Source organism: Eleutherodactylus coqui, chromosome 10, assembly GCF_035609145.1.
Source record: "Eleutherodactylus coqui strain aEleCoq1 chromosome 10, aEleCoq1.hap1, whole genome shotgun sequence".
NCBI classification, from domain to species: domain Eukaryota; kingdom Metazoa; phylum Chordata; class Amphibia; order Anura; family Eleutherodactylidae; genus Eleutherodactylus; species Eleutherodactylus coqui.
The window spans coordinates 16,176,158-16,203,067 of NC_089846.1; the positions used below are offsets into that span (position 1 = coordinate 16,176,158).

At 43.9% G+C, this 26,910-nt stretch overlaps 1 protein-coding gene across 1 annotated transcript in view; it reads left to right on the forward strand.

The window, feature by feature from the left end:
• The first annotated feature begins 7,388 nt into the window (after positions 1-7,388).
• The window catches only part of ADAMTSL2 (ADAMTS like 2), a 53,159-nt gene continuing 33,637 nt past the window's right edge, over positions 7,389-26,910 (forward strand). Inside the window, exons 1-11 of the mRNA XM_066582027.1 lie at positions 7,389-7,421; positions 16,417-16,535; positions 18,364-18,506; positions 18,806-18,881; positions 20,043-20,145; positions 21,666-21,811; positions 21,923-22,046; positions 22,583-22,663; positions 22,775-22,950; positions 23,234-23,564; positions 23,656-24,001. Of these exons, the coding sequence (XP_066438124.1) occupies positions 16,419-16,535; positions 18,364-18,506; positions 18,806-18,881; positions 20,043-20,145; positions 21,666-21,811; positions 21,923-22,046; positions 22,583-22,663; positions 22,775-22,950; positions 23,234-23,564; positions 23,656-24,001 (1,643 nt within the window). The 5' untranslated portion in view covers positions 7,389-7,421; positions 16,417-16,418. The remainder of the gene's footprint in view (positions 7,422-16,416; positions 16,536-18,363; positions 18,507-18,805; positions 18,882-20,042; positions 20,146-21,665; positions 21,812-21,922; positions 22,047-22,582; positions 22,664-22,774; positions 22,951-23,233; positions 23,565-23,655; positions 24,002-26,910) is intronic.

Here is a 26,910-nt window from a genome sequence, read left to right on the forward strand (position 1 = left end):
TTTCTGTGGAAAATTCTGCAGCATTTCCGCATCCAAAAAGCAGTCAAAATCTGCACACTGTGTATTTTGAAACAGCCCTGCCATCCCACGGTGGCCCCCTATGTAATGGTGACATCCCACGGTGGCTCCAGCGGTAATAGTGACATCCCACGGCGGCTCCAGTGGTAATAGTGACACCCCACGGCAGCCCCAGCGGTAATAGTGACATCCCACAGCGGCTCCAGCTGTAATAGTGACATCCCACGGCGGCCCCAGCGGTAATAGTGACATCCCACGGTGGCCCCAGCAGTAATAGTGACATCCCACAATGGCCCCAGCGGTAATAGTGACATCCCACGGCGGCCTCAGCGTAATAGTGCATCCCACGGCGGCTCCAGCTGTAATAGTGACATCCCACGGCGGCCCCAGCGGTAATAGTGACATCCCACGGCGGCCCCAGCGGTAATAGTGACATCCCATGGCGGCCCCAGCAGTAATAGTGACATCCCATGGCGGCCCCAGCAGTAATAGTGACATCCCATGGTGGCCCCAGCGGTAATAGTGACACCCCACGGCGGCCCCAACTGTAATAGTGACATCCCACGGCGGCCCCAGTGGTAATAGTGACATCCCATGGCGGCTCCAGCAGTAATAGTGACATCCCACGGTGGCCCCAGCAGTAATAGTGACATCCCACGGCAGCCCCAGCGGTAATAGTGACATCCCATGGTGGCTCCAGCAGTAATAGGGACATCCCACGGCAGCCCCAGTGGTAATAGTGACATCCCATGGTGGCCCCAGCAGTAATAGTGACACCCCACGGCGGCCCCAACTGTAATAGTGACATCCCACGGCGGCCCCAGTGGTAATAGTGACATCCCATGGTGGCTCCAGCAGTAATAGTGACATCCCACGGTGGCCCCAGCGGTAATAGTGACATCCCCCGGTGGCCCCAGCAGTAATAGTGACATCCCACGGCAGCCCCAGCGGTAATAGTGACATCCCATGGTGGCTCCAGCAGTAATAGGGACATCCCACGGCAGCCCCAGTGGTAATAGTGACATCCCACGGCGGCCCCAGCGGTAATAGTGACATCCCACGGTGACCCCAGCGGTAATAGTGACATCCCACGGTTGCCCCAGCGGTAATAGTGACACCCCATGGCGGCCCCAGCGGTAATAGTGACACTCCAGGGCGCCCCCCCTCTCCCTTTCCCTCCCACACTCACAGTTGTGGTGCGCTCTCCTCTTGTGCCTCAGCCTCTGCCACTGCAGCTCCCAGGGTCGGCACTGTCCTGTATGCCGGGGCCGATGGCTAGGCTCTGCGCTACCTGTGCCGCCGCCGCTCTCAGCCTCGCCGGACGGCGCTCCTAGGCTCGGGCCCGCCACTCTCAGCCTTGCAGCTGTCCTCCACCCCCAGCCAATCAGAAGTAGGGGCGTGAATCAGTTGATTGACTGGTGCAAACACATAAACAGGAGCCGCACTCAGGAGCTCATCTCAACAGGATTCTTGTCTAGAAAGAGCTTGTAAACATTTTATTCCTCCATAAAATGCATGCTGCCGATCGACTTGTGTATTATGTCACCACCCCTTACTTCCGGTGGTGACATAGTACACCTGTACTGAGAGCATATTAACGTTTTCCACAACACTTCTGCCCTATTCAGCAATTCCAGAAACCTGATTGGTTGTTTGGGTTGGCTGATTCATCAAACAACCAATCTGGTTGCTAGAATTGCTGAATAGGGCAGAAGTGTTGTGGAAAAAGTTAACATGCGTAACTCCATCCCCCCCGCACGCGCGCGCGAAGAGGTCAGGGGAGGAGGATCCCGGCTACACACTGACGTCGGGATCGGTGCTGATGAGTGAATGCCGGCGGGGGAGCCGTGGCCCCTGCCTGTAATCACGAGTGGTGAGCGTCCGATGGCTCTGCGTGCCAGTAGCGAGGGCTCTGCATGCTGCCCCTGGTACGTGTGCCATAGGTGCGCCACCACTGCTATAGGATATCCTGAAAACATGACCAGTTGGGGGCGCTGAGGACTGGAGTTGAGAGACATTGGTCTACTGGTTTGAATATAGTCTATAAATAGTGAAGTAACTTTCTACTTCTATTGTGTTAACTTCGTTGAACTGAGCATTTATTGTACTCCAGATCTGCATTCACAATTCTGCTGCTTCTAGTTAGAAACTTATCTGAGCTCTTATAATACAGTGGAGCAAATTACTATACAGTGTCAGGTGTACAGAATAGATTTACCAGAACGCAGATTACCAGAGCAAACTCTGTGTAGACATTAAACCACAAGGATTAGTGTGAGATTTCATGTCTGAAGGCTGCAGAATTATGAATGCAGCTCTAAAGTATAATGCAGGTTGAAATTCAGGAACAGTGCAAGATAAGTAATGTAACATACTCGTATGTACACAGTGACTCCACCAGCAGAATAGTGAGTGCAGCTCTGGAGTATAATACTGGATGTAACCCAGGACCAGTACAGGATAAGTAATTTATGTACACAATGACTCCACCAACAGAATAGTGAGTGCAGCTCTGGAGTATAATACAGGATGTAACTCAGGATCAGTACAGGATAAGTAATGTATGTACACAGTGACTCCACCAACAGAATAGTGAGTGCAGCTCTGGAGTACAATACAGGATGTAACTCATAAACAGTACAGAATAAGTAATGTATGTAAACAGTAACTCCACCAGCACAATAGCGAGTGCAGCTCTAGAGTATAATACAGGATGTAACTCAGGATCAGTACATGGTAAGTAATATATGTACACATTGACTCCACCAGCAGAATAGTGAGTGCAGCTCTGGAGTATAATACTGGATGTAACTCCAGACCAGTACAGGATAAGTAATGCATGTACACAGTGACTCCTCCAGCAGAATAGTGAGTGCAGCTCTGGAGTATAATACTGGATGTAACTCAGGACCAGTACAGGATAAATAATGTATGTACACAGTGACTCCTCCAGCAGAATAGTGAGTGCAGCTCTGGAGTATAATACTGGATGTAACTCCAGAATCAGTACAGGATAAGTAATGTATGTACACAGTGACTCCAACAGCAGAATAGTGAGTGCAGCTCTGGAGTATAATACTGGATGTAACTCCAGACCAGTACAGGATAAGTAATGTATGTACACAGTGACTCCACCAGCAGAACAGTGAGTGCAGCTCTGGAGTACAATACTGGATGTAACTCAGGACCAGTGCAGGATAAGTAATATATGTACACAATGACTCCACCAGCAGAATAGTGAGTGCAGCTCTCGAGTATAACACAGGATGTAACTCGGGATCAGTACAGGATAAGTATTGTATGTACACAGTGAGTGCAGCTCTGGAGTATAATACTGGATGTAACTCCAGACCAGTACAGGATATGTAATGTATGTACACAGTGACTCCATCAGCAGAATAGTGAGTGCAGCTCTGGGGTATAATACAGGATGTAACTCAGGATCAGTACAGGATAAGTAATGTATGTACACAGTGACTCCACCAGCAGAATAGTGAGTGCAGCTCTGGAGTATAATACAGGATGTAACTCAGGATCAGTACAGGATAAGTAATGTACGTACACAGTGACTCCACCAGCAGAATAGTGAGTGCAGCTCTGGAGTATAATGCACGATAAGTAATGCAGTTAAAATTTCAAAAGAGTGATTAGATAATTTTTACAGCAACTGGAAAGGTTGAAGTAAATCTAGACGTTGCGATGGAGCCTCGTTTATAACCTGTGCAGAACTACCCTATCTGGAGAAACTGCATGTTTAGCAATCAGGGTGTGGAGACTGTGAAGAACTGGCCAGAGATTTATGAAAAGTGGGTTGACGAGGAACCCTCCTGATTTGGTGTCCACAACTTTATTGCTCCATGTACAGAAGCACAGGCAACGTTTCGACCCGAAGGTCTTTCTCAAGGGCTTGAGAAAGACCTTCGGGATGAAACATTGCCTGCTTCTGTACATAGAGCAATAAAGATTGTCCTTTTTTCATCATCTACACCGTTGTTGCTGCCCCTACTCCCTCTTTTGGTGGACTTTGTTGGGATCTGTAGGTCCATGCCTCCTTCATGGAGGCTTTGCAAGATTCATGATTCCTCTCCTTTAATAGGATACTAAAAAGAGTGCTGCTGGATTACTTTGCTGTATATTCTGGTGTTCACGGCTGTCCATGGACTCTCGCTGTCCTGGGTTTGTCTTTGACCTCCAGTATTGGGGAGAGGAAGGCCGATCTATCCAGCGTGCTTTCACTTTAAGATATTCCATAATGGTTTTTACATTTTCTCCCTTGTACTTGATACGGCGCAGATGAATTATGGTCGTTCCTGGATAGAAAAGTCCGAGGTCTCGGGTAATTGGCTGAAATCAGTAATAGAAGGTTCTAGTTACCAGATAACAATCCGGAGAGTGTTCTTGATTACAGGCAGACATCAGCTCCTTGGGTTCTGTTCTTTAAGACTGCGGCCGTTCTATGACTTTGATACAGGCGGGAAGTCTGTGTTTTATGTCTGAGTCTTAGGACTAAATAATATGTTTATCGGTGTGATTTGCTGGTGATAATGGGAGTGAGGGATGTGGTGGATAATGGTGGAGACAAGGGGACTGGTAATAGAAGGGGCACCGACCTGTCTCTTTTCCCTCGCAGACAACAATTACATATTATTAAGTTTATTTATAAAGCTTTATGGCCGTTCCTGCCCAAAACTACAATTTCACCAGTTTATAGGAGTTTCTGGTTATATGCAAAAACTTGGACCAGTGCAGACAAAAAGTTTCATTGTTGCTATGGGTAACGATGAAACTTTTTTTTTTTCAAATGACCCTTTGTTCCTGGATGCCTCTTCTCAGACTACCTTGCACTAGTACGCTAGACACTACATGCTGCTCTGACTGGCCAATGCCCGTCACATGGGCAGCACTGGCCAATCAAACCTGCGTGTAGTGCCTTGGACTTCCAGTGTGGATCAGGTAGTCCTTTTTTTCTTGTCCAGACCAGGAGGGGTGCGTTAAGGAGGACCGTTGTGTCCGAGGTATGAAAACCCAATCGTGTTCTTTAGATAGCTCTGATGGGTCTCCTCGTGTTCTTACTGTGTAAGGCCCAATTATAATGCCAAACTGAGCTGGTTTTAGGGGGTAGGGAATTGGCAATTTCCCATGCCCCCTTTGGCCCAAGTGCTGGACCCCCAGGAACCAGCTAAGAGGGACTTAACTCTCCTGGATCACCAGGGCTCTTACCATTAGTCTCTTCACTGCCCTAAAGCACCAAGGACTTTACTATTAACTCCTTCATTTTTTAGGCAATGTATAGCGGTATTATTTAGGCACTGAATGGCAGTATTGTGTGGAAAGTATATAGAAGTTGTATATGGGTGCTATATGGTAGTATTATTTTGAAACCTTTTGGAGGTATTATTTATGATTTGATGGCAATATTATTTAGGCACCGAATGGCAATTTTGTGTAGGTAATACATGACAATCTTATGTGGGTGCTACATCGGTAGTATCAATTGGATGGAGGTATTATGTAGGCATTACTTTGGGCATTAAATGGCAGTTTTATGTGGGCTCAATGTGGTAGCATTATTTGGACAGTTTTTGGAGGTATTGTTGAGGTATAACTTGGGCATTGTATGGCGATAATATTTGGGCACTGAATGGCAGCTTTGTATAGGAAATAATAGCAGTCTTATATGGGTGCTTTATAATAGTATCATTTGGATACTTTATGGAGGTATTATTTAGGCATTACCTTAGGCACAGAATGGCAGCTTGAAGTAAGACATATATGGTAACTTTATATAGGCTCTATGGGGTAGTATTATTTGGATATTTTATGGACGTATTTAGGTATAACTTAGGCATTGTATGGCAATATTATTCAGGCACTGAATGGTACATTTGTGCAGAAAATAAACAACATGGCAGCTTTCTGTGGGCTCTATATGGTAGTATTATTTGGATACTTTATGAAGGTATTATTTAGGCATTGTATAGCAATATTATTTGGCCACTGAATGACAGCTTTGTGTAGGAAATATATGGCAGTCTTATGTGGACCCTATATGACAGTATTATTTGGATACTTTATGGATGTATTATTTAGGTATTACTTTGGGCATTGAATGGCAGTTTAGAGTAAGCAATATATGGCAGTTTTATGTGGACCCTATATGACAGTATTATTTGGATACTTTATGGAGGTATTATTTAGGCATTACTTAGGCATTACTTTGGGCATTGAATGGCAGTTTGGAGTAAGCAACATATGGCAGTTTTATGTGTGCTCTATGTGGTAATATTATTTGGATACTTTATGGATGTATTATGTAGGCATTGTATGGCAATATTATTTACAGACTGAATAGCAGATTTCTATGGCAGTTTTATATGGGCTCTATTCGGTAGTATCATTTCGATACTTCATGGAGGTATTATTTAGACATTATATGGCAATATTATTTTGGCACTAAATGGATGTATTGCGTAGGAATTGTACAAATGAACAAACATTTTATTAGGTGACCCAAAATTGATTTCCATTTAATTGGAGGCCCCCAAAGACAGAAACCCCAGGAACAAATTGAGGCCACCCAATGTCACTTAGCAATGTATGGCGGTATTATTTTCAAAATGAATTCCAGTGATATATAGGAATAGGAACTCTATGTATTGGTATTATTTAAGCTGTTTAAGTAGTATTATTTGGAAATTGCATATTATGGGTAGTATATAGTGCTATTATGTTAGCAGTATATGGCAGTATTACTGTGGAACTATATGGCGGTATTATGCGAACTGAAATTTAAAAGAAAAACTGTCTACAATAGCAAGCAAGCCGGTTGGACTTTGCATTTTGTCCTGACCATCTGCTATGTAGTGTGGCCACCTAGTGATCCCCTTTAAGTAACAGGTCTGGCCATTCTCTTCCCTCTCTACAACATTTCTCTATCATCACCCCAGCAAGAATTGTAATTGTAAAGCAGCCTGGAAAATGCCCAGACTCCTGCAAGTCAGCTTAGTGGTTAATGCTTTGTTTATGAGTGATGTCAGGGCAGACAGTAAGACAGACTTAAACAAGATGATAAAGGCACTATTGCCATGAGAGGGATGCATGGTGGGGGGGGGGGGGGGGGGGGGGTATGGGATGGAAAAGGGGAGTAGGGGGGATTTTGGAATAGGGGCTGTGGGTGGAGAATGTGGAGCAGGACAGGGAAGAAGGAGGGGGCTATTATAGAGAGTCAATGAATAAACCCTGAAGGAGGAGAGAAGACAGGAGAGAGTGAGGTTGAACTGTGGGTCTAAGTGTGAATTCCTGACAGTCTGTCTGACAGCAGCTATAAAAGAGAGGAGCAGTGACTGGGCGGCACAGACGACACAGACAGACACACTGCCAGGGACAGACAGACACACTGCAAGGTACTATTATACTAATATCATCTATTCCACTGCAAGAAAATGCCTGTATATGTTCAGGAAAGGGAATTTATATATAGATGTAGCAGAGCTGAACTTCCCATGTTTAAAGGTGGTATCACCATGCACTATGCTGGCTGCGGATCTGTGCAGGATTACAGGTAAACGATGATATACCATGAGTCCAATGGGGAGTTCTGATCATCAACATCTAATTATATACATATATATATATATATATATATATATTTGTGTAAAACTGTGTAAATTCTGCTGAGTGTGTATGATTGTCACATCACCTGGCAGTCAATGTTAGAGCATCAGCAACAACTTCTGCAAACAGGTAAGACAGTCCAAAAAGGCAACGGAGGGGGTTACTGTCAATTTTACCTATATTTGCAAGCTATTGTCCCTGGTGTCAGCCACCTTCAGATTGAAAAAATGGGTGATCCTTTCCAATGACATGACTCATGATCTCAGATATTAGAATATATATCCATGTATATACATATATATACACCTGCACATACAAAACATTCAGATATCTACCCTGTTTCCCTGAAAATAAGACATACCCTGAAAATAAGACATAGCATGATTTTCCAGAATTTTTGAGGATGCAAAATGATTTTTCAGGGTTTTTGAGGATGCTTGAAATATAAGCCCTACTCCAAAATTAAGCCCTGCTAACAGTTAATTAAAAAAGTCAATTTAAATAGTGTCCAGGCAGCTATACATGTAAAAAAAGTTAAACCTTTTTGAACAAAAATTAATATAAGGCACCGTCTTATTTTCGGGGGAAACGCGGTATGTATATTCATATATGTGCAGGTATATACCTACCTGCACACAGCTGGTGGGGCTGGCACTGGGGATGGAAGCTCTACATCTGGTATTGGTGTAGCTCCAGCTATGTTTTCTCGATTATTGCCGCAGGTTGCACTGGACTTCGCCTATTTCTACGGTTAGACTGTTGTGACCGATGACAATTCGCTCCGTGGATCAGAACAGTTATTGAAACTGCGACAGAATCTTGCTTGGTTTTTAATGCTTAGAGCCTAACAACAGAATTCTGTATAACCGTAGTCATCCCCACATTTCCTCCACTCCCCCAATGTCTCTCTCCCAGGAAGCTGAGATATGTGATGCTCTTTGGTCAAGTAGAACCTTCTTAGCAGTCCATGTATCAAAAAATACATTGTGTAGTGATATACAAGAAGCAGCGGGGTCTGTGGTCAGGTTGGGGTACACCTGTGATTCTGGGTGCTGTATAACTTGTCATTTATGGGGTGCAGCCATACTGCATGACTGGATTAAACACTTGGCGGCTAATAAAGGGTACTGGCGGCAGATATGAGGAGGATAGCGCCACCTTTGTTCACATATAGGATGTCCAGGACATGCATACTTTAAGTGATATCCAGATAGCCGAGGTCACTGAAATGTTGACTGATTGGCCGATCACTGTGGTCAGGCTCCTGTAAACCTCCCGCAGTCGGCTGATGGGGAGAATTTTGTCAGGCCACTTATTTGCCCTACAGTGGCCACTGCAGACAATGGCTAATTGAGAGTGGTCCCAAGGGATAACCCCCATGATGCTCTTATGTGCTATTATGTCCCATGTTCAGGAGTTGTCTTGATGGGACATCTTCTTTAATGTTAATTAAAGGGGTTGTTATTAATTTCACTTGTGGGGCAAAACTAAAATTTTTGAAAGATTTTCCAAAAAAATTAAAACCCAGATCCTAAAAATTGATGACCTATGCACAGGATAAGTCACCCATAGTTGATTGGCTGGCGTCTGTCACCAGTACATTGGTCAATTAGCTTTTTGACGGGGTGCTATTACAGTGTAAAGTGCAGGAGACAGACAGCTCCGTACACTGTGCAGTGGCCATACGGGGTATTGCAAGCACAGCTTCCATTCACTTCAATGGGAGCTGCACCTGCAATACCACGCCAGGCCACAGCACAGTGTACGGAGCTGTCTGCTTCTTGCTCTCAACACCATGACAGCTAATTGGCCGGGGTCCTGGCGGCAGACCCCAGCCAATCATCTATTGATCACTTTTGTTGAGCAAACTGAACCTGTCGCGGGTTGAACTTTGTTAAAAATGTTTGTTTCGGCACGAACCCAAACCAACCTTTTAGCAAAGCTCTACTCAAAACAGGGTTCTACTTGTGTGGTTCTCCCAACACCAATCCTGAACACTGGTGTACAACGCAGTCTAAGGGCAAAAACACACAGGCGTATGCGCAACCATGCTCGGCGTTCAAACTCCGCTCCACAGTACAGAAGTTTGAAATACATAGTAGGAAGATAGGTCCTGCCCTGTCTTTACCGCACGGGTGAGAATACCGCTAATCAAACGAAACCATTGAAATCAATGGTTTTCGTTTTGTCCTGTTATGCGGCCGTGATTATGACGACCACATAACAGGACAAGAACACACTTATGTCTTTAAGCTCTAAAAGCCTAGTATAATACTCTCAGAATGTTATACAGGGCCTTCATGGCTCTTGGACAGTGTTATACACTAGTTTTAGGGGTTTCGGTACATCAGACTCAACCAAACTTTTGCATAAGTTTAACGTAGCAGCCGAACGGAACTTTTCAGAAGTTCAATCTCTTCTATAGATAGGTAATCAATATTTAAGACCTCAAAACTCCGTTTAAAACTCTGGCGTTATCCTTATAATCCTCTTCTCCATCCTTCCAGGAGGCTGAGATATGAGCAGTTGTTTGCCAATGTCGGAGTAGTCATTGTTGATCACCCCGCCTGCACTTTGCTGGACCGCTGGGGTTGTTTGGTTCACTCTTCACTACTTTCGGCACTGTAGTCACCAGGGGCTTCCTTTCTATGACCGACCTGAATACCGGATCAGCGGTCATTCTGATTGGAGGTTGCGTTGTGCGGGTCAAAATCTTTGAAGATTGCAGAGAATATATGCAAGACACTCCGTCCATGTAGACATACGTAGGGTTCATTCATGCGTTGCAGTTGAGGTGTTGTTCTTGCCATGTGACCTGAAAACCGCGCGGTAAATACCCCATGCAATTTTAGCGCAAATTGCTGTCATTTGCAGTTCCACCTGTGCTCACGGCTGAACCGTGGTCATTTCCAGTAAGACCGCCTACGTTTTTTGCTACACAGTTCTCAGCCACTTGGCAAGAACTGCGCCTCCACCGCAGCCATTACTTCCATTTTGGTCCAATCCCCCCCATTAAAAAGTCTGTTACCTACTCTTAGCCCTATGAACTAAGCTTATGTGCTCAAACTAGTGACCTGCTGAGTCCGGAGAGGTAAGTGTTATACTTACCTTTCCCGTCGTTCCCCCGGTGTGGCTTTGGAAGCCGCTGAATGCATTGAGAGGTGCTGCTAAGTAGTCCGCCTGTTCTAATTCTATAATGGGTGGACTACTTAGCAGCGCTGCCCAATACGGCGGCTCCCAGCGCTGACACTGGGGGAACAATGGGGGAGGTAAGTCTAACCATTGATTTATGCTTTATGGGCACAGAAAGTTTTTGAGCTGATGCTTAGCAACAGCGGGCAGTGCCTAGAGGTAACACTGTTGGGTATCACCGCTCTTGTAGAGATCACTGGTCACTGATGTTTAGGAGACGGCTGATGATGTATATTCACATATTCCTCCGGCTCAATGCCAGAGATTTAAAGATGGCGGACAGGTAGGATGGCAATAGGATGGGCCAGGGCATCCAGTGCAAGAGGTGTTTATTTCTTCTCTAATGTCAGCACCATGTCAATCAGCACTTGGCTGTATGGGCTGACAGGTATGACAGGGTGGTTGCTAGTGATAAATTGCCTAACAACCACAATCGTTTCAATGGGGTTGTCAGGGACCAGGTCCCCAGAAATCAGTCGGTCTCATATTACTCGGATCAGCTGGAGAAGAGGCTAGGAGAACTTACACTTTGTTTCTCTCTATCCCTTTTTACTACAGTAGTGGAAACCCCTAATTATGTCTTAGACGGAGTGTGCACCTTTTTAAAAGGGGTTCCCCAAAAATGAACTGGTTTAGGTTGTCCTGCAGCTGAGACCTCCAGCAATCAATTATAATCTGTAGAGAAGTCCATCAGCAAGCACCTAGAGGCGAAATGAAGCATTACACTGCCCCCATTGAAATCAATGGACTGTCCAATGTAAAGCATGGATGTGCTGAGTCCTCCAGAACAATAGAAGCTCTTTATAGTGGCTCTATGTGTTGCTAATATATAGAGTATTGGCTGTCATGTAGGATAGGACTGTTGCTAAGCATAAAATACCTAACAACCACAATCTTTTCAATGGAGTTGTCAGGGAGCATGCCCTTAACATCTAGTTTGTCTCATATTACTCAGATCAGTTGGAGAACAGGCTTAGAAGAACTTATACTTCACCTTTCTTTATCTGTTCCTGTCAGTAGTAGTCAGAGTGGAGATCTTTAATTACTTATTAAAGGGATGGTCCACTTTTTTTTGGAGGGAGTTCCACAAAAATAAACTGATAAAAAGTGTCCTACTGCCAGCCCCTCCATCAATGAACTGTAATCTGTGAGGGAATCAAATAGGAAGTGTTACATTTCCCTGCAGCACCTCCGCAGGTGAAATGAAGCATTACACAGTTCTCATTGACATCATTCACCTGTCTGTGGAAAGTAAGGATATGCTGAGTCCTCCAGAGCAATAGATGATCTTTTTAGTGGCTTTCTGTGTTGGTCTTATATTTAAAGATAACTTGTACTTTGCCTTTCTCTCTCCCCTCCTGCCATAGTAGTCAGATTGGAGATCTTTAGTTATTTCTTAAAGTGATAGTCCAATTTTTTTGAGGGGTTCCCAAAATTAAACTGATAAAGGCTGATCTGCTTCCAGAAGCTCCAGCAATCAACTATAACCTGTGAAGGCCTCCAGCAGCAAGTGTTTAACTTCCCTACAGTGCCCCCGCAGGCAAAATAAAGCATAACACAGCTCCCATTGAAACCAATATAAGCATGGATGTGCTGATTCCTCCAGAGCAATAGATGCTCTCTTCATTGACTCTGTGTGCTGGCTATTAAATAAATGTCTTGAACAGGCTCTGACCCCCCCCCCCCCCCCTTCCTCCGTTCACTAAGACTACCCCCAATAATATTTGAAAACAGAATTTCTGAACCAGACAGCCCCTTTAATTGTTAGTGATGTTTTTATGATGCTGTGATATATAACATGATGGATTTGTAAGGGAGCACTGCCATTGCTCAGCAGGTGACCCTTTAGGTTTTCTTCTTGACCCCCTGTCCTACATAAGACCACCCTAGAAGTTCATTGTATGACTTCATTATTTTAATAGGATCCAGCGCGTTTCGCTTGAAGCAGCACGCTCCAAGAGGAAGAAAATTGGACAGCGCTACCCTAGAATAATATAGGAGCCGAGTCTTTAGTCATTCCAAGATTTTTTGCTTCACACTTAATAAATTGTCTGAAGGATCCCCACTTAACGGCCCTACAACAATATATTGTTAACAACATTCAATGGTTGTTCTTTTATAGGTTCCATCCCCGCTAGTTAATCCATGTGTATACTGTTCCTTCAGTGGAGGTTGCAGCCAGCTCCTTAAACTGTGGCTGTTCCATCCTCGCTCTTTCCTCCTTGAAAGTTCATGTTAGACGTTGCACTAAGCAGTGTTTCTTGGCCCGGACCCAGATATGTCTGGAAGGCCTAATGAAAAGCAAGTGTGGGAAGACACTGAGACACCTGTCCGCTGAGGAACCGGCCAAAACCTCTGGGCTGAAGTTCATCAATAAATTAGTATGCTTCTCAAACAATCACTTAGGAAAAAAAGACGCAATAAGGGGGTAAGGTGGTTTAATGCTGACTGAAGACCAAATGTTGGCAGGTTTTATAGGGTGGTGGAACCAAGGGGTATTTATTTTAGAGGGATTGTCTAGGATTAGAAAAAGATGGCTGATTGCTCCCCAAAACAGCGCCACACCTGTTCACAGGTCATGGGTGGTAGTGCATTTCAGTCCCATTTATTTCAACAGAGCTAAGATGTAATACCAGGCACAACCTGTGGACAGGAGTGGTGCTGTTTGTGAAAGAAAGGAGCAAATCTTTAAAAATTTTAGACAAATACTAGATCTAGGGGCAAATTTAATTGGATGTGCAAGAGAATCTCAGACATGGTGATTAGATTGTAGGTGAATTAAGTGCAAATGCTTCATGTAGCATATACTTACCAAAGAGGTATGGGGCATAGATCCCCACAGTAAAGTGTGATGAAAGCATGCACAAGGTGCAACCCCTCTATGTATGCCCTGTTAAAGGGATATTCCAGGATTGTTGAACTGATGACCTATCCTCTGCATAGGCCATCAGTAGTTGATGGACGAGGGTCCGCTGCTTGGAACCCTCATCCATCACCTGATCGTCCGGTCTGTTGCCCAGTGCAGTGGGTCGGACATTGTCATCAGTGGTCACGGCAGAAGTTGGAAGCGCCAGATTCACTCTTATTAAAATCAATGGCAGTTTAGTGGCCCGGAATTAGCGGGGCCCCTCCATAATGAAGGAATGCATTTGTCTCGTTCAAATTGTATTGTTGGTGTCTTTCATGTTGCATGAATATGTGTATTGCATAGCTGCAGCACTGAATGGGTTAATTGTCTAGTATGTGATGATGTCTGAGAAATGTATCTTGTTGTGTGTCATGTAATTTATGTAAATGCAAGGTGTTTGCTAGAGTAGGGATTTGGAGTTGTCTGCCAATCAGTCAGGCTGGGTGAGAGAGAGAGTCACACAGATACCTTCAGTTTTGTGTGGCTAGGAATGGAAGCGGCTGAGGGGTAACCTTAGCCTTTCCTGGGACTGCCGTACCTAGGAGTTACCGGTGGTATCCAACGCCACTGACAGAGAGAGAAAATGAGAGAGAGAAACCGTCACTGCAGCGTGAAGTGCCTGCCAACGTGATTGTTGACCGGTGGAGTTGGAGAGTTTGTGCCGGGACCAGAGCCCTACAGATAACTGGGACTGTAGATTCCTCTGGGCACCTGTGATTTCCTCCCTGTCACATCACCTTGTGATTTTCTGCACTCTTCTCCCACTGGCGTGAAATGTACTTGTCTGGAACTGTACCTAAGTTTTTCAAGTAAAGTGGCACTGCCGACTGTTCCCTGTGAGAGTGGACCCTTTATTCCATCGCCCGAATTCACCACAGTCGTCACTCATGACAACCGACCGTTAAGGTAAATCACGTATTTGGTGACCCTTTTAGAAAGCCTGCCCTCGGTTACTTGGACGGGTCCCGTGCTACCCTCAGGGTGGGAGATGGTAGAGCCCCGTGACAAGGCCCAAACTCTACCTGCTATCTCCTAGGCTAGGGGCTCACTCCTCGGACGCTGCAGCAGCACCACGCTTCTCCTACACTTCCTGCTTTTCTTATGGTTAGGACGTCACATCCTGTCCTGACCATAAGAGAAGCAGAAAATTTTAGAGAAGTGGCGGAACCCCATCCATCAACTACTCAGGGCCCATCCAGAGGATAAATCATCAGTTTAAAAAGTCCAGAATACTCCTTTAAGACATATGGGAGTTATACAAGAGGGGGAGTCCTCCAATTGGGTCCTTCATTCCTGTTCCGATGGACTCACTTATTTGGTCGCCCTAAAAAAAAATTCCAAACCCCTTCCAGACAGGGATAAATCCAGTTTATCTCCCCCTAAAGACATGAAAGCTTTTTTAAAATTTGTTTCGAGGAACACTTGAAGAATGACCATTTGTTCTGGTGATCCGGGGCAATTCATGGGTGGAGGCAACGCTTCACACCGTGAGATGATCCTAATGCGCACATGTTTGTTTGCTTGTTTTGAGAGCCGATGTACGGAAGTGCTTGTCCCATGATACCACCTCCTGACTGAATGGAGTCTGTGTTAAGGCTGGCCTCAACTCCTCCATGTAATAGTAGGATTTGTTTCCTAGTCAAACATGCTGTGGCCGGAGATGAAAAAGTGACCCCAGGGCTTTCTACCTCAGCTGGGTGTTCTATGCCAAAGGAACAGATTTTTGCACATCTGGCCTAGATCTTTCTTGAAATTCACTAGCACTTTTTGGTAATTGATAATGCTTCGGTTACTTAATTTTTATTTATTTTATTGTTTTTTATCTTCAAACTTTTTTAATTTTATTTTTGAAAAGAAAAAAAAGAAATTAAAATAAAAAAATTAATTAATAAATAAAACAAGAGTTTCAGCCGTTCCATAGTCACATATGACTAAATTTGGCAACCAATTCTTAAGGGAGTGTTAAGGTGATTCAAAAAGCTTGGATGGCCCAAAAATGTAGGTCTTTGGTAGGTCTTCTGCTGGAGCTAGATCTTGGTTTTCCTGCTCTTTCTAAGAATGATAAATACTCTTCCTACCTCAAAACACTCAAATCGCTTGTCACATATTTATAGTTCTATCATATTCTTCTTGTACCAACCACTTTGTTGGTCCCTCAACTTTTTGTGTTGCAGATTGTAGAAGAGAAGATCCTCAATTGTCAATGTAGATCCTATATCAAGACTTAGTGTAGTGTTCAAAAGGTTTCCTTGGAGGTTTTGGAGAAGACAGCAACAGATCTCATCTGTACAGTAGAGATGGGATAAATGTAGATGCTCCATATTGGGGGAATATTTTTGTTAAGGGTTCCTCCATGGTAAAAAGGTTAGGACTGACAGACCTAGTGCCTGATTGTAGTTGTTTACAATCAACTATGTTAGAGGCCTTCAAGTGTGGTCTGAGAAGATGGCGTGAACAGAACATTATTGATAGGTAAGGTCTTGTAGCCAACCATGAAGCTCCACCATCGCAATGTCTCCAATGAAGTCTTACTCCAGGGTCCATTCTGAGTAGAGCTTCCATTCCTATTAAAAGGCTGTAGTTCTGAGATCCAGAGTCGTTGAGAAAAATTGCAATGAAGAGGACAACTACATTGATATCACTTGTAGGGAATAGCCTCACTAATTCCTCTTACTTTCTTCTAGAAATGAGCATCATCTATATGAACCTGCAACCCATCCTATTTATTACCAGGCAAAGCATGAGCAAAGCATGGATCCCTCTCCTTATTCTATTAGGAAATGTCACATTTTCTATCACACAAGTGAGTATATCGTTTTCTGGACCGCCTCAATATATGTGTGCCAGCTGACTGATAATCTTAGATTGATTGCCATAGGTTTAAAGGGGTTTTCCAGCTGTTAACTATTGATGGCCTATCCTCAGGATAGGTAATCAATAGTAGATCAGAAGGGATTTACAGACTGGGTGCTCTGCTGATCAGCTGTTCTCAGGGCCAGTGTACTCATATGCTATGTTAATTTCTGCAGGAAGCAGACAGCTCCGTTCGCGCTGCAGTGGTCCGCCTTGGTATTGCAGGTATTGAAATGAATGCAAATTTGGCCTGCAATACCAGGCCTGACCACTGCAGTGAGAACAGAGCTGTCTGTTTCCTGCAGAAATTAGCTCAGGGCACAAATGCATCAGCCCAGTGAACAGGTATTCAGTGGAGGTCCCATGTGATGGACCCCCACCAATCTATTATTGATAACCTATACTGTGGATAAGCCATCAATAGTTTTCAGCTGGACAATCCCTTCAATTGTATATATCCTGGTGAGTTGTGGGAGGGGGAAGATCTAGTGGTATGATGCTTATGTGCTGAAGCCGATTTGAATAAACAGAGCTGCAGTAAGAGCAAAGCAAGGAGGGAAAGAGTCTAAAGGTCCTCTTACACTGAGCATTGTAATGAGCAATGGTCAACAAAATTAGCGCTCATTTGTCTGGCCTTCACACAGGCCGATTCAGAATGTTTGAGGGACGAACAGTCGTTTGTGTGACCATTCATCCCCCATGCTATTTCATTGTTGTCAGCAGCACATCGGTCAGCTGATCGTGTGCAGCTTTTTACAACTGGGCAAAGGAGTGTTGTTGGGCCTGAATGTTGGCCCATGTAAAAGGACCTTAAGCCTTTAAAAAAATTAGAAGAGATAGGAGGTGAAGGTTTGACTATGATAGATGACAATAGACTTCATGGCTAGGCTGGAGCCATTTATTATAGTTCTACCCTAATGGCATCAAGGTGAAACTAAGGTCCTGATGAATGCTTAGAGACACTGACGTATATGGACTGGACAACTACAGCCTGCGAATAATGGAAATTGCGTAAAAACTGCTAAAAAAAACTGGTACACATCGCAACCCTCCAATGAAGAAACTTTTGTCTAGTGGGTAAAGATTGAACACTTTTATCGTAAAAAGCACCAGCAAAAAACACATTTAAAGGCAATGGCTGGATGCAAGAGCCAGCACCACACAGTTATATCCTCTGGTATTGCTGCTGCTGCCTAACCCATTGTCTTCTATACTACTGAGCTATGCATTAACCACTGTCTGTATCCCAGTTTGACTGAGGAAGAGGCCATTGGACTCGAAACGTGTTTCTTTGCTGGCACTTTATATAATAAGAGTGACCAATCTTTACCCGCAAGTCAGAGTTTCTTTATTGCAGGGTTGCACCAGGGTTATACCAGGTTTTGTACCGTTGTTCTTATGCAATATCCCACTTGGGGCGAGGCATCTACCTGGTTAGAAACACCTCTGTTCCAACTCCGCCTCTATTTTCTACCTCAAATGTGAGACCTTTAGGCACCAACTCAGGGTTCCTCCACCTTTTCTCTCCTTTGTATATTATGGAAATGGGGGCTTCAAATAACGCAGTTACTCTACACCCCCTACTTTATTGATGGGTTGCGATTCTTAGGTAACTGCCTGGCAATGCTATTTCGGCACTAGTTCTTTGTACATTGAATCATTCTATTATATAGGCACTATATGGTATACCAGGCAGGGGCAATTGAAGGTACTTCACAGGGCATCATTCAGCCTGATCATTTAGTTTCTTTATCCCCCACACCTTGGACCTAAATCAGGACCTTGCTCAGACGTCTAACAGCCTGGAAGATGGGACAGATGTGACAACGTTCTGGTGGGGAGAGTGGACCAAATGGACAGCTTGCACTAGAACTTGTGGAGGAGGAGTAAAGTCTCAAGAAAGGCATTGCCTTAGACAAAGGTAAAAAAAAGTTTAACATCCAGTATATCTGTTGTGTTATTACGCCCCGGGGTTTGGGAACATAGTTGCCACCAGTGGTGTAGCTATAGGGGTGAAGAAGTAGCAGTAAGGCGTTCTGCCACATAAGAAGACACCACTAATGGCACAGGGTAGATGGGGGCGCTGTTACAGGTTTTACATTGGGGCCCGGGACCTTCAAGTTACACCTCTTACAGGAATTGTTCCTTTGAGACACCTTCCCCTCTTCTGTTATTCAATAAGACGTGACAATAAGTAATATCCCACCTTTATATCTCCAGGCGGAAATCTCTCAGTTCACTCAGCAATAAGAACTGCACTGGGACGTCCAAAAGATATCAGCTCTGTAAAGTCCAGGTAGGGAGCTAAATGACATCTTACATAATGCTCCTCCCCCTTATCCATGGGCTATGCCTGGTATTGCAGTTTTTCCTGCAATACCAGACATAGCCTATAGACAAAGGAGGCGCTCTTTCTGGCAGTTTAAAAAAAAAAAGCTGAACCATTAAAGTCATATTTGGTGTTATTTGCAGCAGGATGTTGGATTCTCATAGTTTTTGGCCCATGTGATGTCATCTACTTCTAGATGGCTCGGTAAGATCTGTCCATAATAGGCCTTGCATTCTGGGAGATGTTGGGGCACAATAATCTAACACTGCTGTCTTAAACAAGTATCAATATAATAAGATGCGCCAAATATAATGAGGCTCAAGCCCCTTATTACATTTTGCACACCTTGGGCCCGCCATGTGCCACTTTCTGAAATCTACATCGAGTAAACCAGCTCATGATTTGCGCTATAATTTACTTTAGCTTCGGTTCAAATTATAGTGAATTTGATTGATTGTGGCCAGACTCAACACATTCATTAAAGGGTTTGTCCAAGTTGTACCTTCTGGGTAAATCCCTTCTACATGCACTAAAATAACAAATAGCCATATCCTCAGCTCTCCCCACTTCTGCTTTATCCCACGGTGCTGCTCAGTCCTCCACTCCATTGTTTGTTTACAGACTGCAGTCCCGCCTGGCTTACATGACATCACAGGACTGTAGCCAATGACAGGGCTCGGCGATCAAGTGCTGAGCTCTGTCATTGGCTGCAGCACCTGTGACTACCCATAAATAGGCTGGAGCAGTCTGTAAACGTGAGGAGAGACCCAGAGAGGCGGCGCAGGACACAGCAGGAGCGGGGCGAGGTGAGTATATGCTATTTGCTAATTTAGTGCATGTAGAAGGGGTTTTACCCAGAAGCTACAACCTGGACAACCCCTTTAAGAGGCGCGCACCACTAGATAAATTAGGCGCATCTTACTTCAGCACTGTTTAGCTTACGACATAAACTTTTAATAAACTTCTCTAGATTTAAACTGTGATTTTTAACAACTTTTTAACAATTTGATCTTGACGTTGGACCTTCAGTTCAGGCAGATTATAGCCGAATTTTCCTGGTGTACCAACAATTATGTAGACTGGGAGAATGATGAAACCCGGTAATCTCCGGTGTGTGCGTCATTGCAGGAATGTCCGAGTAACAGCAGGAGTTTCCGAGAAGAACAGTGCACATCTTTCAATTCTCACGTGTATAATGGAAAAACCTATCAATGGAAACCGCTCTACCCTGGTGAGTGTCGCTGCATCTGTAATTTACAAGAGGAAAGCCATGAAATTACCGGGTCCTCTGTACATACTGCATGGAGGCACTCCAAGTCTGAGCAAACCATTTATAGTCAGTGTTAAACATCGCGGCCCTGTTAAACCAATGGCTATGACCTCATTACAGCGCACATTTCCATATGGGAAAATCCCGGTCTCAGTCGTTGAATGACATTTTAATGCCTTTACACACCTCTGTGGTGAGGACTGTACACACACTTAAGCACATGGTGCTGAAGGCAAGAAACACTCATTGACTTGGCCGGATCTGCCCAATGGGTTTTAAAAAAGTAGCATGTCTGTTTTTGTAAATACGTTTATTCTTCATGAAATAACAATTTTTTCTTAAAATTCCGCCATCTCTCTGTTATTCCTCTTGGAAATATATGCCTCAATGGACAATTGGGTGTTCCCAGTTGGGGTTATGTCAGTATTCTGTCCAATCAATGCCGATAGTAACAGACAATGTTAGACACACCCCTTTAAAATGGAGAGTGGTGACGCCGAAATCTCGCATGATTTTTCACGGCTGTGTGAAAGCGGCCTAAGAGAGAAACATCTCAAAGTGGTCTCCAGAATTGGTATTTAAAGGGAAATACAAATAGTTACTAAAATACGGTAGACAGGTCAGGAGTGGTGATAGGTCCTCTCTTTAATAGTGTTTGTCTTTGGCCAAAAAGTTCAGTTTGCTCCCATCATGCCTCAGTATGGAGAAGAAACTTCAATTGTCGTAAGGAGTTTTAAAATTTTTTTGATTATTGACACCTTATTTACCCACATGACTGTGGTAGCCAGTAGGAGACCAGATAGGGAAGTCATGAGTGATGTCCCATAAACCTGCCATGACAAGTTTATGGGACATCATCAGGCCTTCTGGCCAGGTGACATCACTTGTCAGACCGCTGAAGCAGTGGTTTGGTACTACGGTGAGTATTTTGATTTCATGTAGTTTTGGGTACAGGGAGCCCAAAACTATATAAAATCAAAAACTCTGAAACCTCCTTGAAGCAAAGCTATAACACAGCTGTGACCTTGCAGTCTGCTGACCACTATGATCCTTACATTTGTGTGGAAGAGAGGTAATCACCCATATCTTATATACATTTTATACCAATATTTCATCTCGTCACACTACATTTGTCCATTTCCTAAGTTTATTGGGAGACTGGAGCTTCCATTTAAGTGAGACCAACATTAGTGATTCATAGGTGGAACACCTAAACCTAGTCCATACCTCAGTTTTTGCTAGGTTACTAGTTGGTAGTGTTTATGGATGTGTCCTTCCTTACCTTTCCTCTCCGGTCGAGAGCGGCTTGAGATGACCAATTTTAAAGAATTAAAACTTTTTAAAATTCTCAGAGCAATCAAAACATTTTATTTTTAAAGCTGGTCATCTTGAGATATCGCAAACCAAGAGGACAGGTAAGGAAGGACACATATGTGTTGTAATGACATTGTTTGGACTTACCTAAGGATGTTGGGTTCTAGATGACTATGTGCACATCTCCAGCAAACCGTGTGACCTGCAGTGCACTACGGTTGATGGTCAGAGACAACTCATGGTCCAGGCTCGAGATGGGACATCTTGCAAGTACAGTGACTACCGAGGGGTTTGCGTGTCTGGAAAATGTGAGGTTTGTTGAAACATTACCGTAGAACATTGGCCAACAATTATTTTGAAGCTTTCAACAGATGCACTTTGTGCTGCTCAGTTCATGTTGTGTTTACCGTTCCTCTCTCCCCAGCCAATTGGATGTGACGGGGTTTTGTTCTCCACCCACACCCTGGATAAATGTGGTGTCTGCCAGGGAGACGGGAGCAGCTGTGTCCACGTCACTGGGAATTACAGGAAGGGAGCTTCCCATCTTGGTAAATGGTTGAAGGTTATCAATGCTTCTGTCCCTACTTCTCAGACACTAATGAGGAAACATTTTTGCAAACCCGTAAAGAGTTTTCTTAAGACTTTGCCCTTAAGAATTTAATTGAAAGTGTTGACCAAGAGGCCAGATCCTGGTTTCTGCCCTCATGGGACAACCAATGTGGGACAGGTAGAAAAAGAAACCTAATAATATGCATCAGCAGCAGCTCCAATACGGATGTTGTGGTTTTTAGAGGGACGTTTAGGACCCGTGACATGACTCCAGAGGATTGAGCAACTACAACTGCCCTATACATAGAATCATAGAATGGTAGCGTTGGATGGGACCTCTAGGGTCATCTGGTCCAACGCCCTGCTCAATGCAGGATCACTAATCATCAGTTAAAGTTAATATTAACACTTTTGTAGTGCATCAAGATCACATTGGTCAGACACATCCTATAATTTCTGTGACCAAGACCATATGAGACCCAACTGTATTCTGTCCCGATGCTTAAACCTTATGTAACATATTGTTCTCTTTCAGGTTATGCCCTAGTCACCTACATTCCTCTTGGTGCAAGGGATATCCAGATAGTTGAGCGCAAGAAATCTGCGGACGTCTTAGGTCAGTAACCATCACTAATATGGTGCATGTGGTCCCAAATATAATCCATGCTAATAGGGTATCTACGAATGTTCATGTTTTTTGGGTCATCAAACAACTTTGTGTCTCAAGCTGTTGCAGATGAATCTGGATATTACTACTTTAACGGCAACTTCAAGGTTGACACCCCCAAAAATTTCAATATTGCTGGCACTGTCTTTAAATATCGACGACCAATGGATGTGTATGAGACCGGAATAGAATATATAGTAGCTCAAGGGCCAACCAACCAAGGCTTGAACATCATGGTAAGTCATGTCTTTGTCAATGTCCGATGTGCCCTGAAGGAGGTCATTTTTTTAAAAATCTTGAAGTCATCTTCAATAAGGACTGGTTGGACCTCATTCTGTTTGGTCCTGGTGACCATTGAATAAAGTAGTGACTGCATAGGATTTAGGTTAAGACAATGACTATGGTTCTGAATCCTTAGTATTACCAGTACTTTATACTCAAAAGAAACACCTACAGACTCAATTTCTTGGTCTTATGTGATGGTTTGAGGGAAGATCTGACTCTTGTATCACTTTACAGGTATGGAACCAAAATGGCAAAAACCCTTCAATCACTTTCCAATACACCCTTCTCAGGAGACCGCACTCTCGGGTCACTCAGCCAATCTATTACCCCTTCCCAGACTCTGAGAGTGAAGAAAGCAAAGAGTTTGAGGAGGAGCTTACATCACAGAACAGAAGCCTTAATACTAATGTTCAGAAGGGAAAAACCAAAGGGGAAAGTCCCGCCATCGTGAGGCAAAATTCAGGGGACAATGGGAGCCCGGTCAATGAGCAACACACAAATGAAGTGTATGAAGGAGGAGAAGCCATGGACTGTGAGAAGAGGGCAAAATGCAAAGCAATTAAAGGTAAATAATGCTTATTTTTTCTGGGCTACCTTATTTGGTTGGGTTATACGTCTTTGAGAAGAAAAAATTATCTATCCTGCTCTTCACGTAGATTTGAGCACAAACAAGACTACTTATATCTCAGACACTGGAGAACAAGACTCTTCACACAGATTTAATTCCAAGGAATTACTCCCTGGCAATGCCATTGCCAAGAAGTTTTCCAACATAGCCTTAGGATCCAGGGAGGCATTCCATCACCTCAACAGAAGCATTGGAGAACCTCTTAACTCATTGGAGCCCAACCTGGACAATCTCTATGCTGATTATGAGGAAAATGAGGAGACGGCTACATTCGACCTGAATGTCACCTTCTTGGAGTTGAGCATCAACACCTCAGCTGAGACACAGTTGACCAACGCAACAGTCCCTTCTACAAATAGGACCCAGAAAGTGAGGTAGGTGAGCTCCAGAATCTGTTGGGTTCCTCTCATATCATGATTCTGTACATCTGCGAACATCTACCCCAGAAAATATATGTTTGAAGTTGCTGTTCCTACATGATCCTAGCTTACCTTAAAGAGAGGAGACTCTAATGCCAGTTTGGCATGGAGGTGGTCATTTTTGTTTGCATGATCAGGGTTGTTTTAAGGTATTATGCCTCATCAAGTCCTACCGACTGAAGTCCAGGAAATTAAGATCTATGGTCTTCATGCTAGAGTGTTGTTTTAGATACTCTTGTGCCTCCAGAACTAATATAGAAGAGCTAGTATGATCATTTGTGAAAAAAGGGGCTCAGCAGAGCCAAAAAGCAAATTATTTCAACCTGTTGACCCCATAGAGGTAGTGATTATAATGTGTTGAACAGTGAATAAAATGAATTGGTGATTAACTAGAGTCTGACACAGCTCCAAAGAACACCTCAAATCTCAGCTTCCCACAAAAGTGGTGAGTGAGAGATTGGCAGTTGAGTAAGATTAGAAAAACATGGCATCACACCTGTTCATGGGTTGTGTCTGGTATGGCAGGTCACTTCCAATGGAATGAATAAGGCTGAGCTGCAATACCAAACGCAACCTGTAAGCAGGTGTGGCAGTGTGATGGAAGAAAGCAGCCATGTTTTTCCGTTGTCGATGACCCATTTAAGCCAAGTTTGACTGGAATTATCCTTCATCTGTAAGGTTAAAGTGACGCTCTAGTTTCAGGACAAATTTCTGTCCCAGGACCAGACAGGGAGGAGTGTATATTACCTGCAATTGTTTTTCTCTGTCATCTCTCCGACCTGCCATTTTCTAATTCTCTTATCGGCCATCCAAGATGACTGATGCAAAGTTCAGACTACCTAACCCTCCACAGTGCATTGATAGTGTTAGACTACCAATGCACTATACTTGCTTTCTGATTGGGCGGTACTGCTCACTTGATCAGCACTGACCAATCAGAGAGCACTGCATAGTGTGCATCAGCTAGTTAGAAAACTGCAACAGCCATCCTGGAAAGCTGGAAATGGGACGCGGAACTAGTGGATCGGAGGGACAGTAGAGAAGAAGAAGTGCAGGTAATATACCCCCTGCACCCTCTTGTCCCGAAACCGGAGGGTTGCTTTAAGAATCAGTGGGTTCCCTGTATAAGTGAAGGGATGCCACTTGTAAATGATATTATTCTGGCATCATATATACATTTTTTAACCACGAAATCGAAAATACCTGAATGGATTTGTGACCCAGATTTCTATTTTTTGGTTCAGAATGATTTTTTGTGGCGCAGAATTTAGTTTTTGTGAAAGTCTAAAGTTGAATTTTACTCCATTTGTGTTTACAAAATGTCTTTTTCTCACTACTAAATGTACAAAGTCCGCTGCGTAATGTACCGGAGGCGACGAGCTCGACCATGCACGAAAGAAATGAATCCATTATCTTGGAGAGACAGCTCTTCAGCTTACCGCCACTTACTGTACCTCACATAATAGCTGGGCTAATTCTTTCCCCAAGTTACAAAGAGGCTTCTGTGCAGCAAGACAGTCTAGACAGGACATTATTAGGCGGACTTTTTTTTTTTTTAACGTTTAAATAGCAAGTTACGTTCCTTGAGGAATGCGCGGCATAGGTGTCCCGTGTAAGAATGCAAGTCTGTTTGTCATTTCTTTAATAAAACATGAGCCCTACACACAAGAGATGCAGAAGTGCCCAGTAAAAGATATGCCAAGCAGTCACCGACAGTAACCATATGCTGCTTAAAAGCCCTAAAGACCCTAAGGGCCCAGTGTCACTTCTAAGACGTTGGAAGACATCTGATTCTATGGAGGTTCGTGCACATATGGGATAGAGGAAAAATCATGATGGGCCCCAGGAGTTCATTCCACCACCTACCCCATCAGGCGGGTGAGGCCCTAGTAGAGAAGAGCGCCAACCTTTGGTTAGCTCTCTTGCCCCCTTTTCTTATAACATTGCAGTGCTTATGACTTTATATGCCCTTCTTCCCCCTTGAGAAAGAGGGGTTGAGCCAACTTAAATTAGTTCAAATATCTCTGTGGGCACCATGGTGGCTACAATGGCTGCGCTATGGTTTGTATACTCCCATATGTGTCAGGCTTCACTTTAAGAACACTCAGAATTTACTCAAGGACCAGTAGGTTGCGTTTGTTAAAGGGGTTGTAAACTATTGATGGCATTTCATTATGCTAGGCCATCAATAGTAGGTAGGTAGGGAACTGCTACCTGGCAGCCCTGCTAATCAGCTGTTCTCTGGGCCAGTGCTCTGAGATGATTTCTGCACTACAGTGGCCACCTTGGTATTACGGTCATTGAAGTGAATTGGAACTTTGCCTGTAATACCAAGGCTGACCACTGCAGTGGAAATGGAGCTGCCTGCTTCCTGCAGAAATCAGTTCAGTGCACAAGCATACCAGCCCAGAAAAAAAATAATTTGGAGGGGTCTCCAGTGGCAGACCCCCTCTGATCTACTGTTGATGGTCTATCCTGCAAATAGGCTATCGGTAGTTTACAACTGGACATGCCCTTTAAGGTGTGGGCACAGTCTTTGTGTAAATACATCGTTTGAAAGCATAAGAAACAAATCACTTTACAGCAGTGCTGCTGGTTTCTGCTCATGTGTTGGCACATGACAGAGATATCACAGTAGTAGGGTAGGTTATGGGGTAGCTGTTGACCCCATGGTCACCCTTCCTAACTTTTAAACGCCATTACTTGTTTTTGACTGGTTCTTTATGTATCTCTATTGTATATATGCTCTTAGAAGAAATTCTAGCAGTTCTACCATACAGGCACACTTCTGATGCTGTGGGTTTTCTCCAATGAGTGAATAGGGATGACCATTTAAGAGGAGAAAACCAGACCAAGTGAGGCTT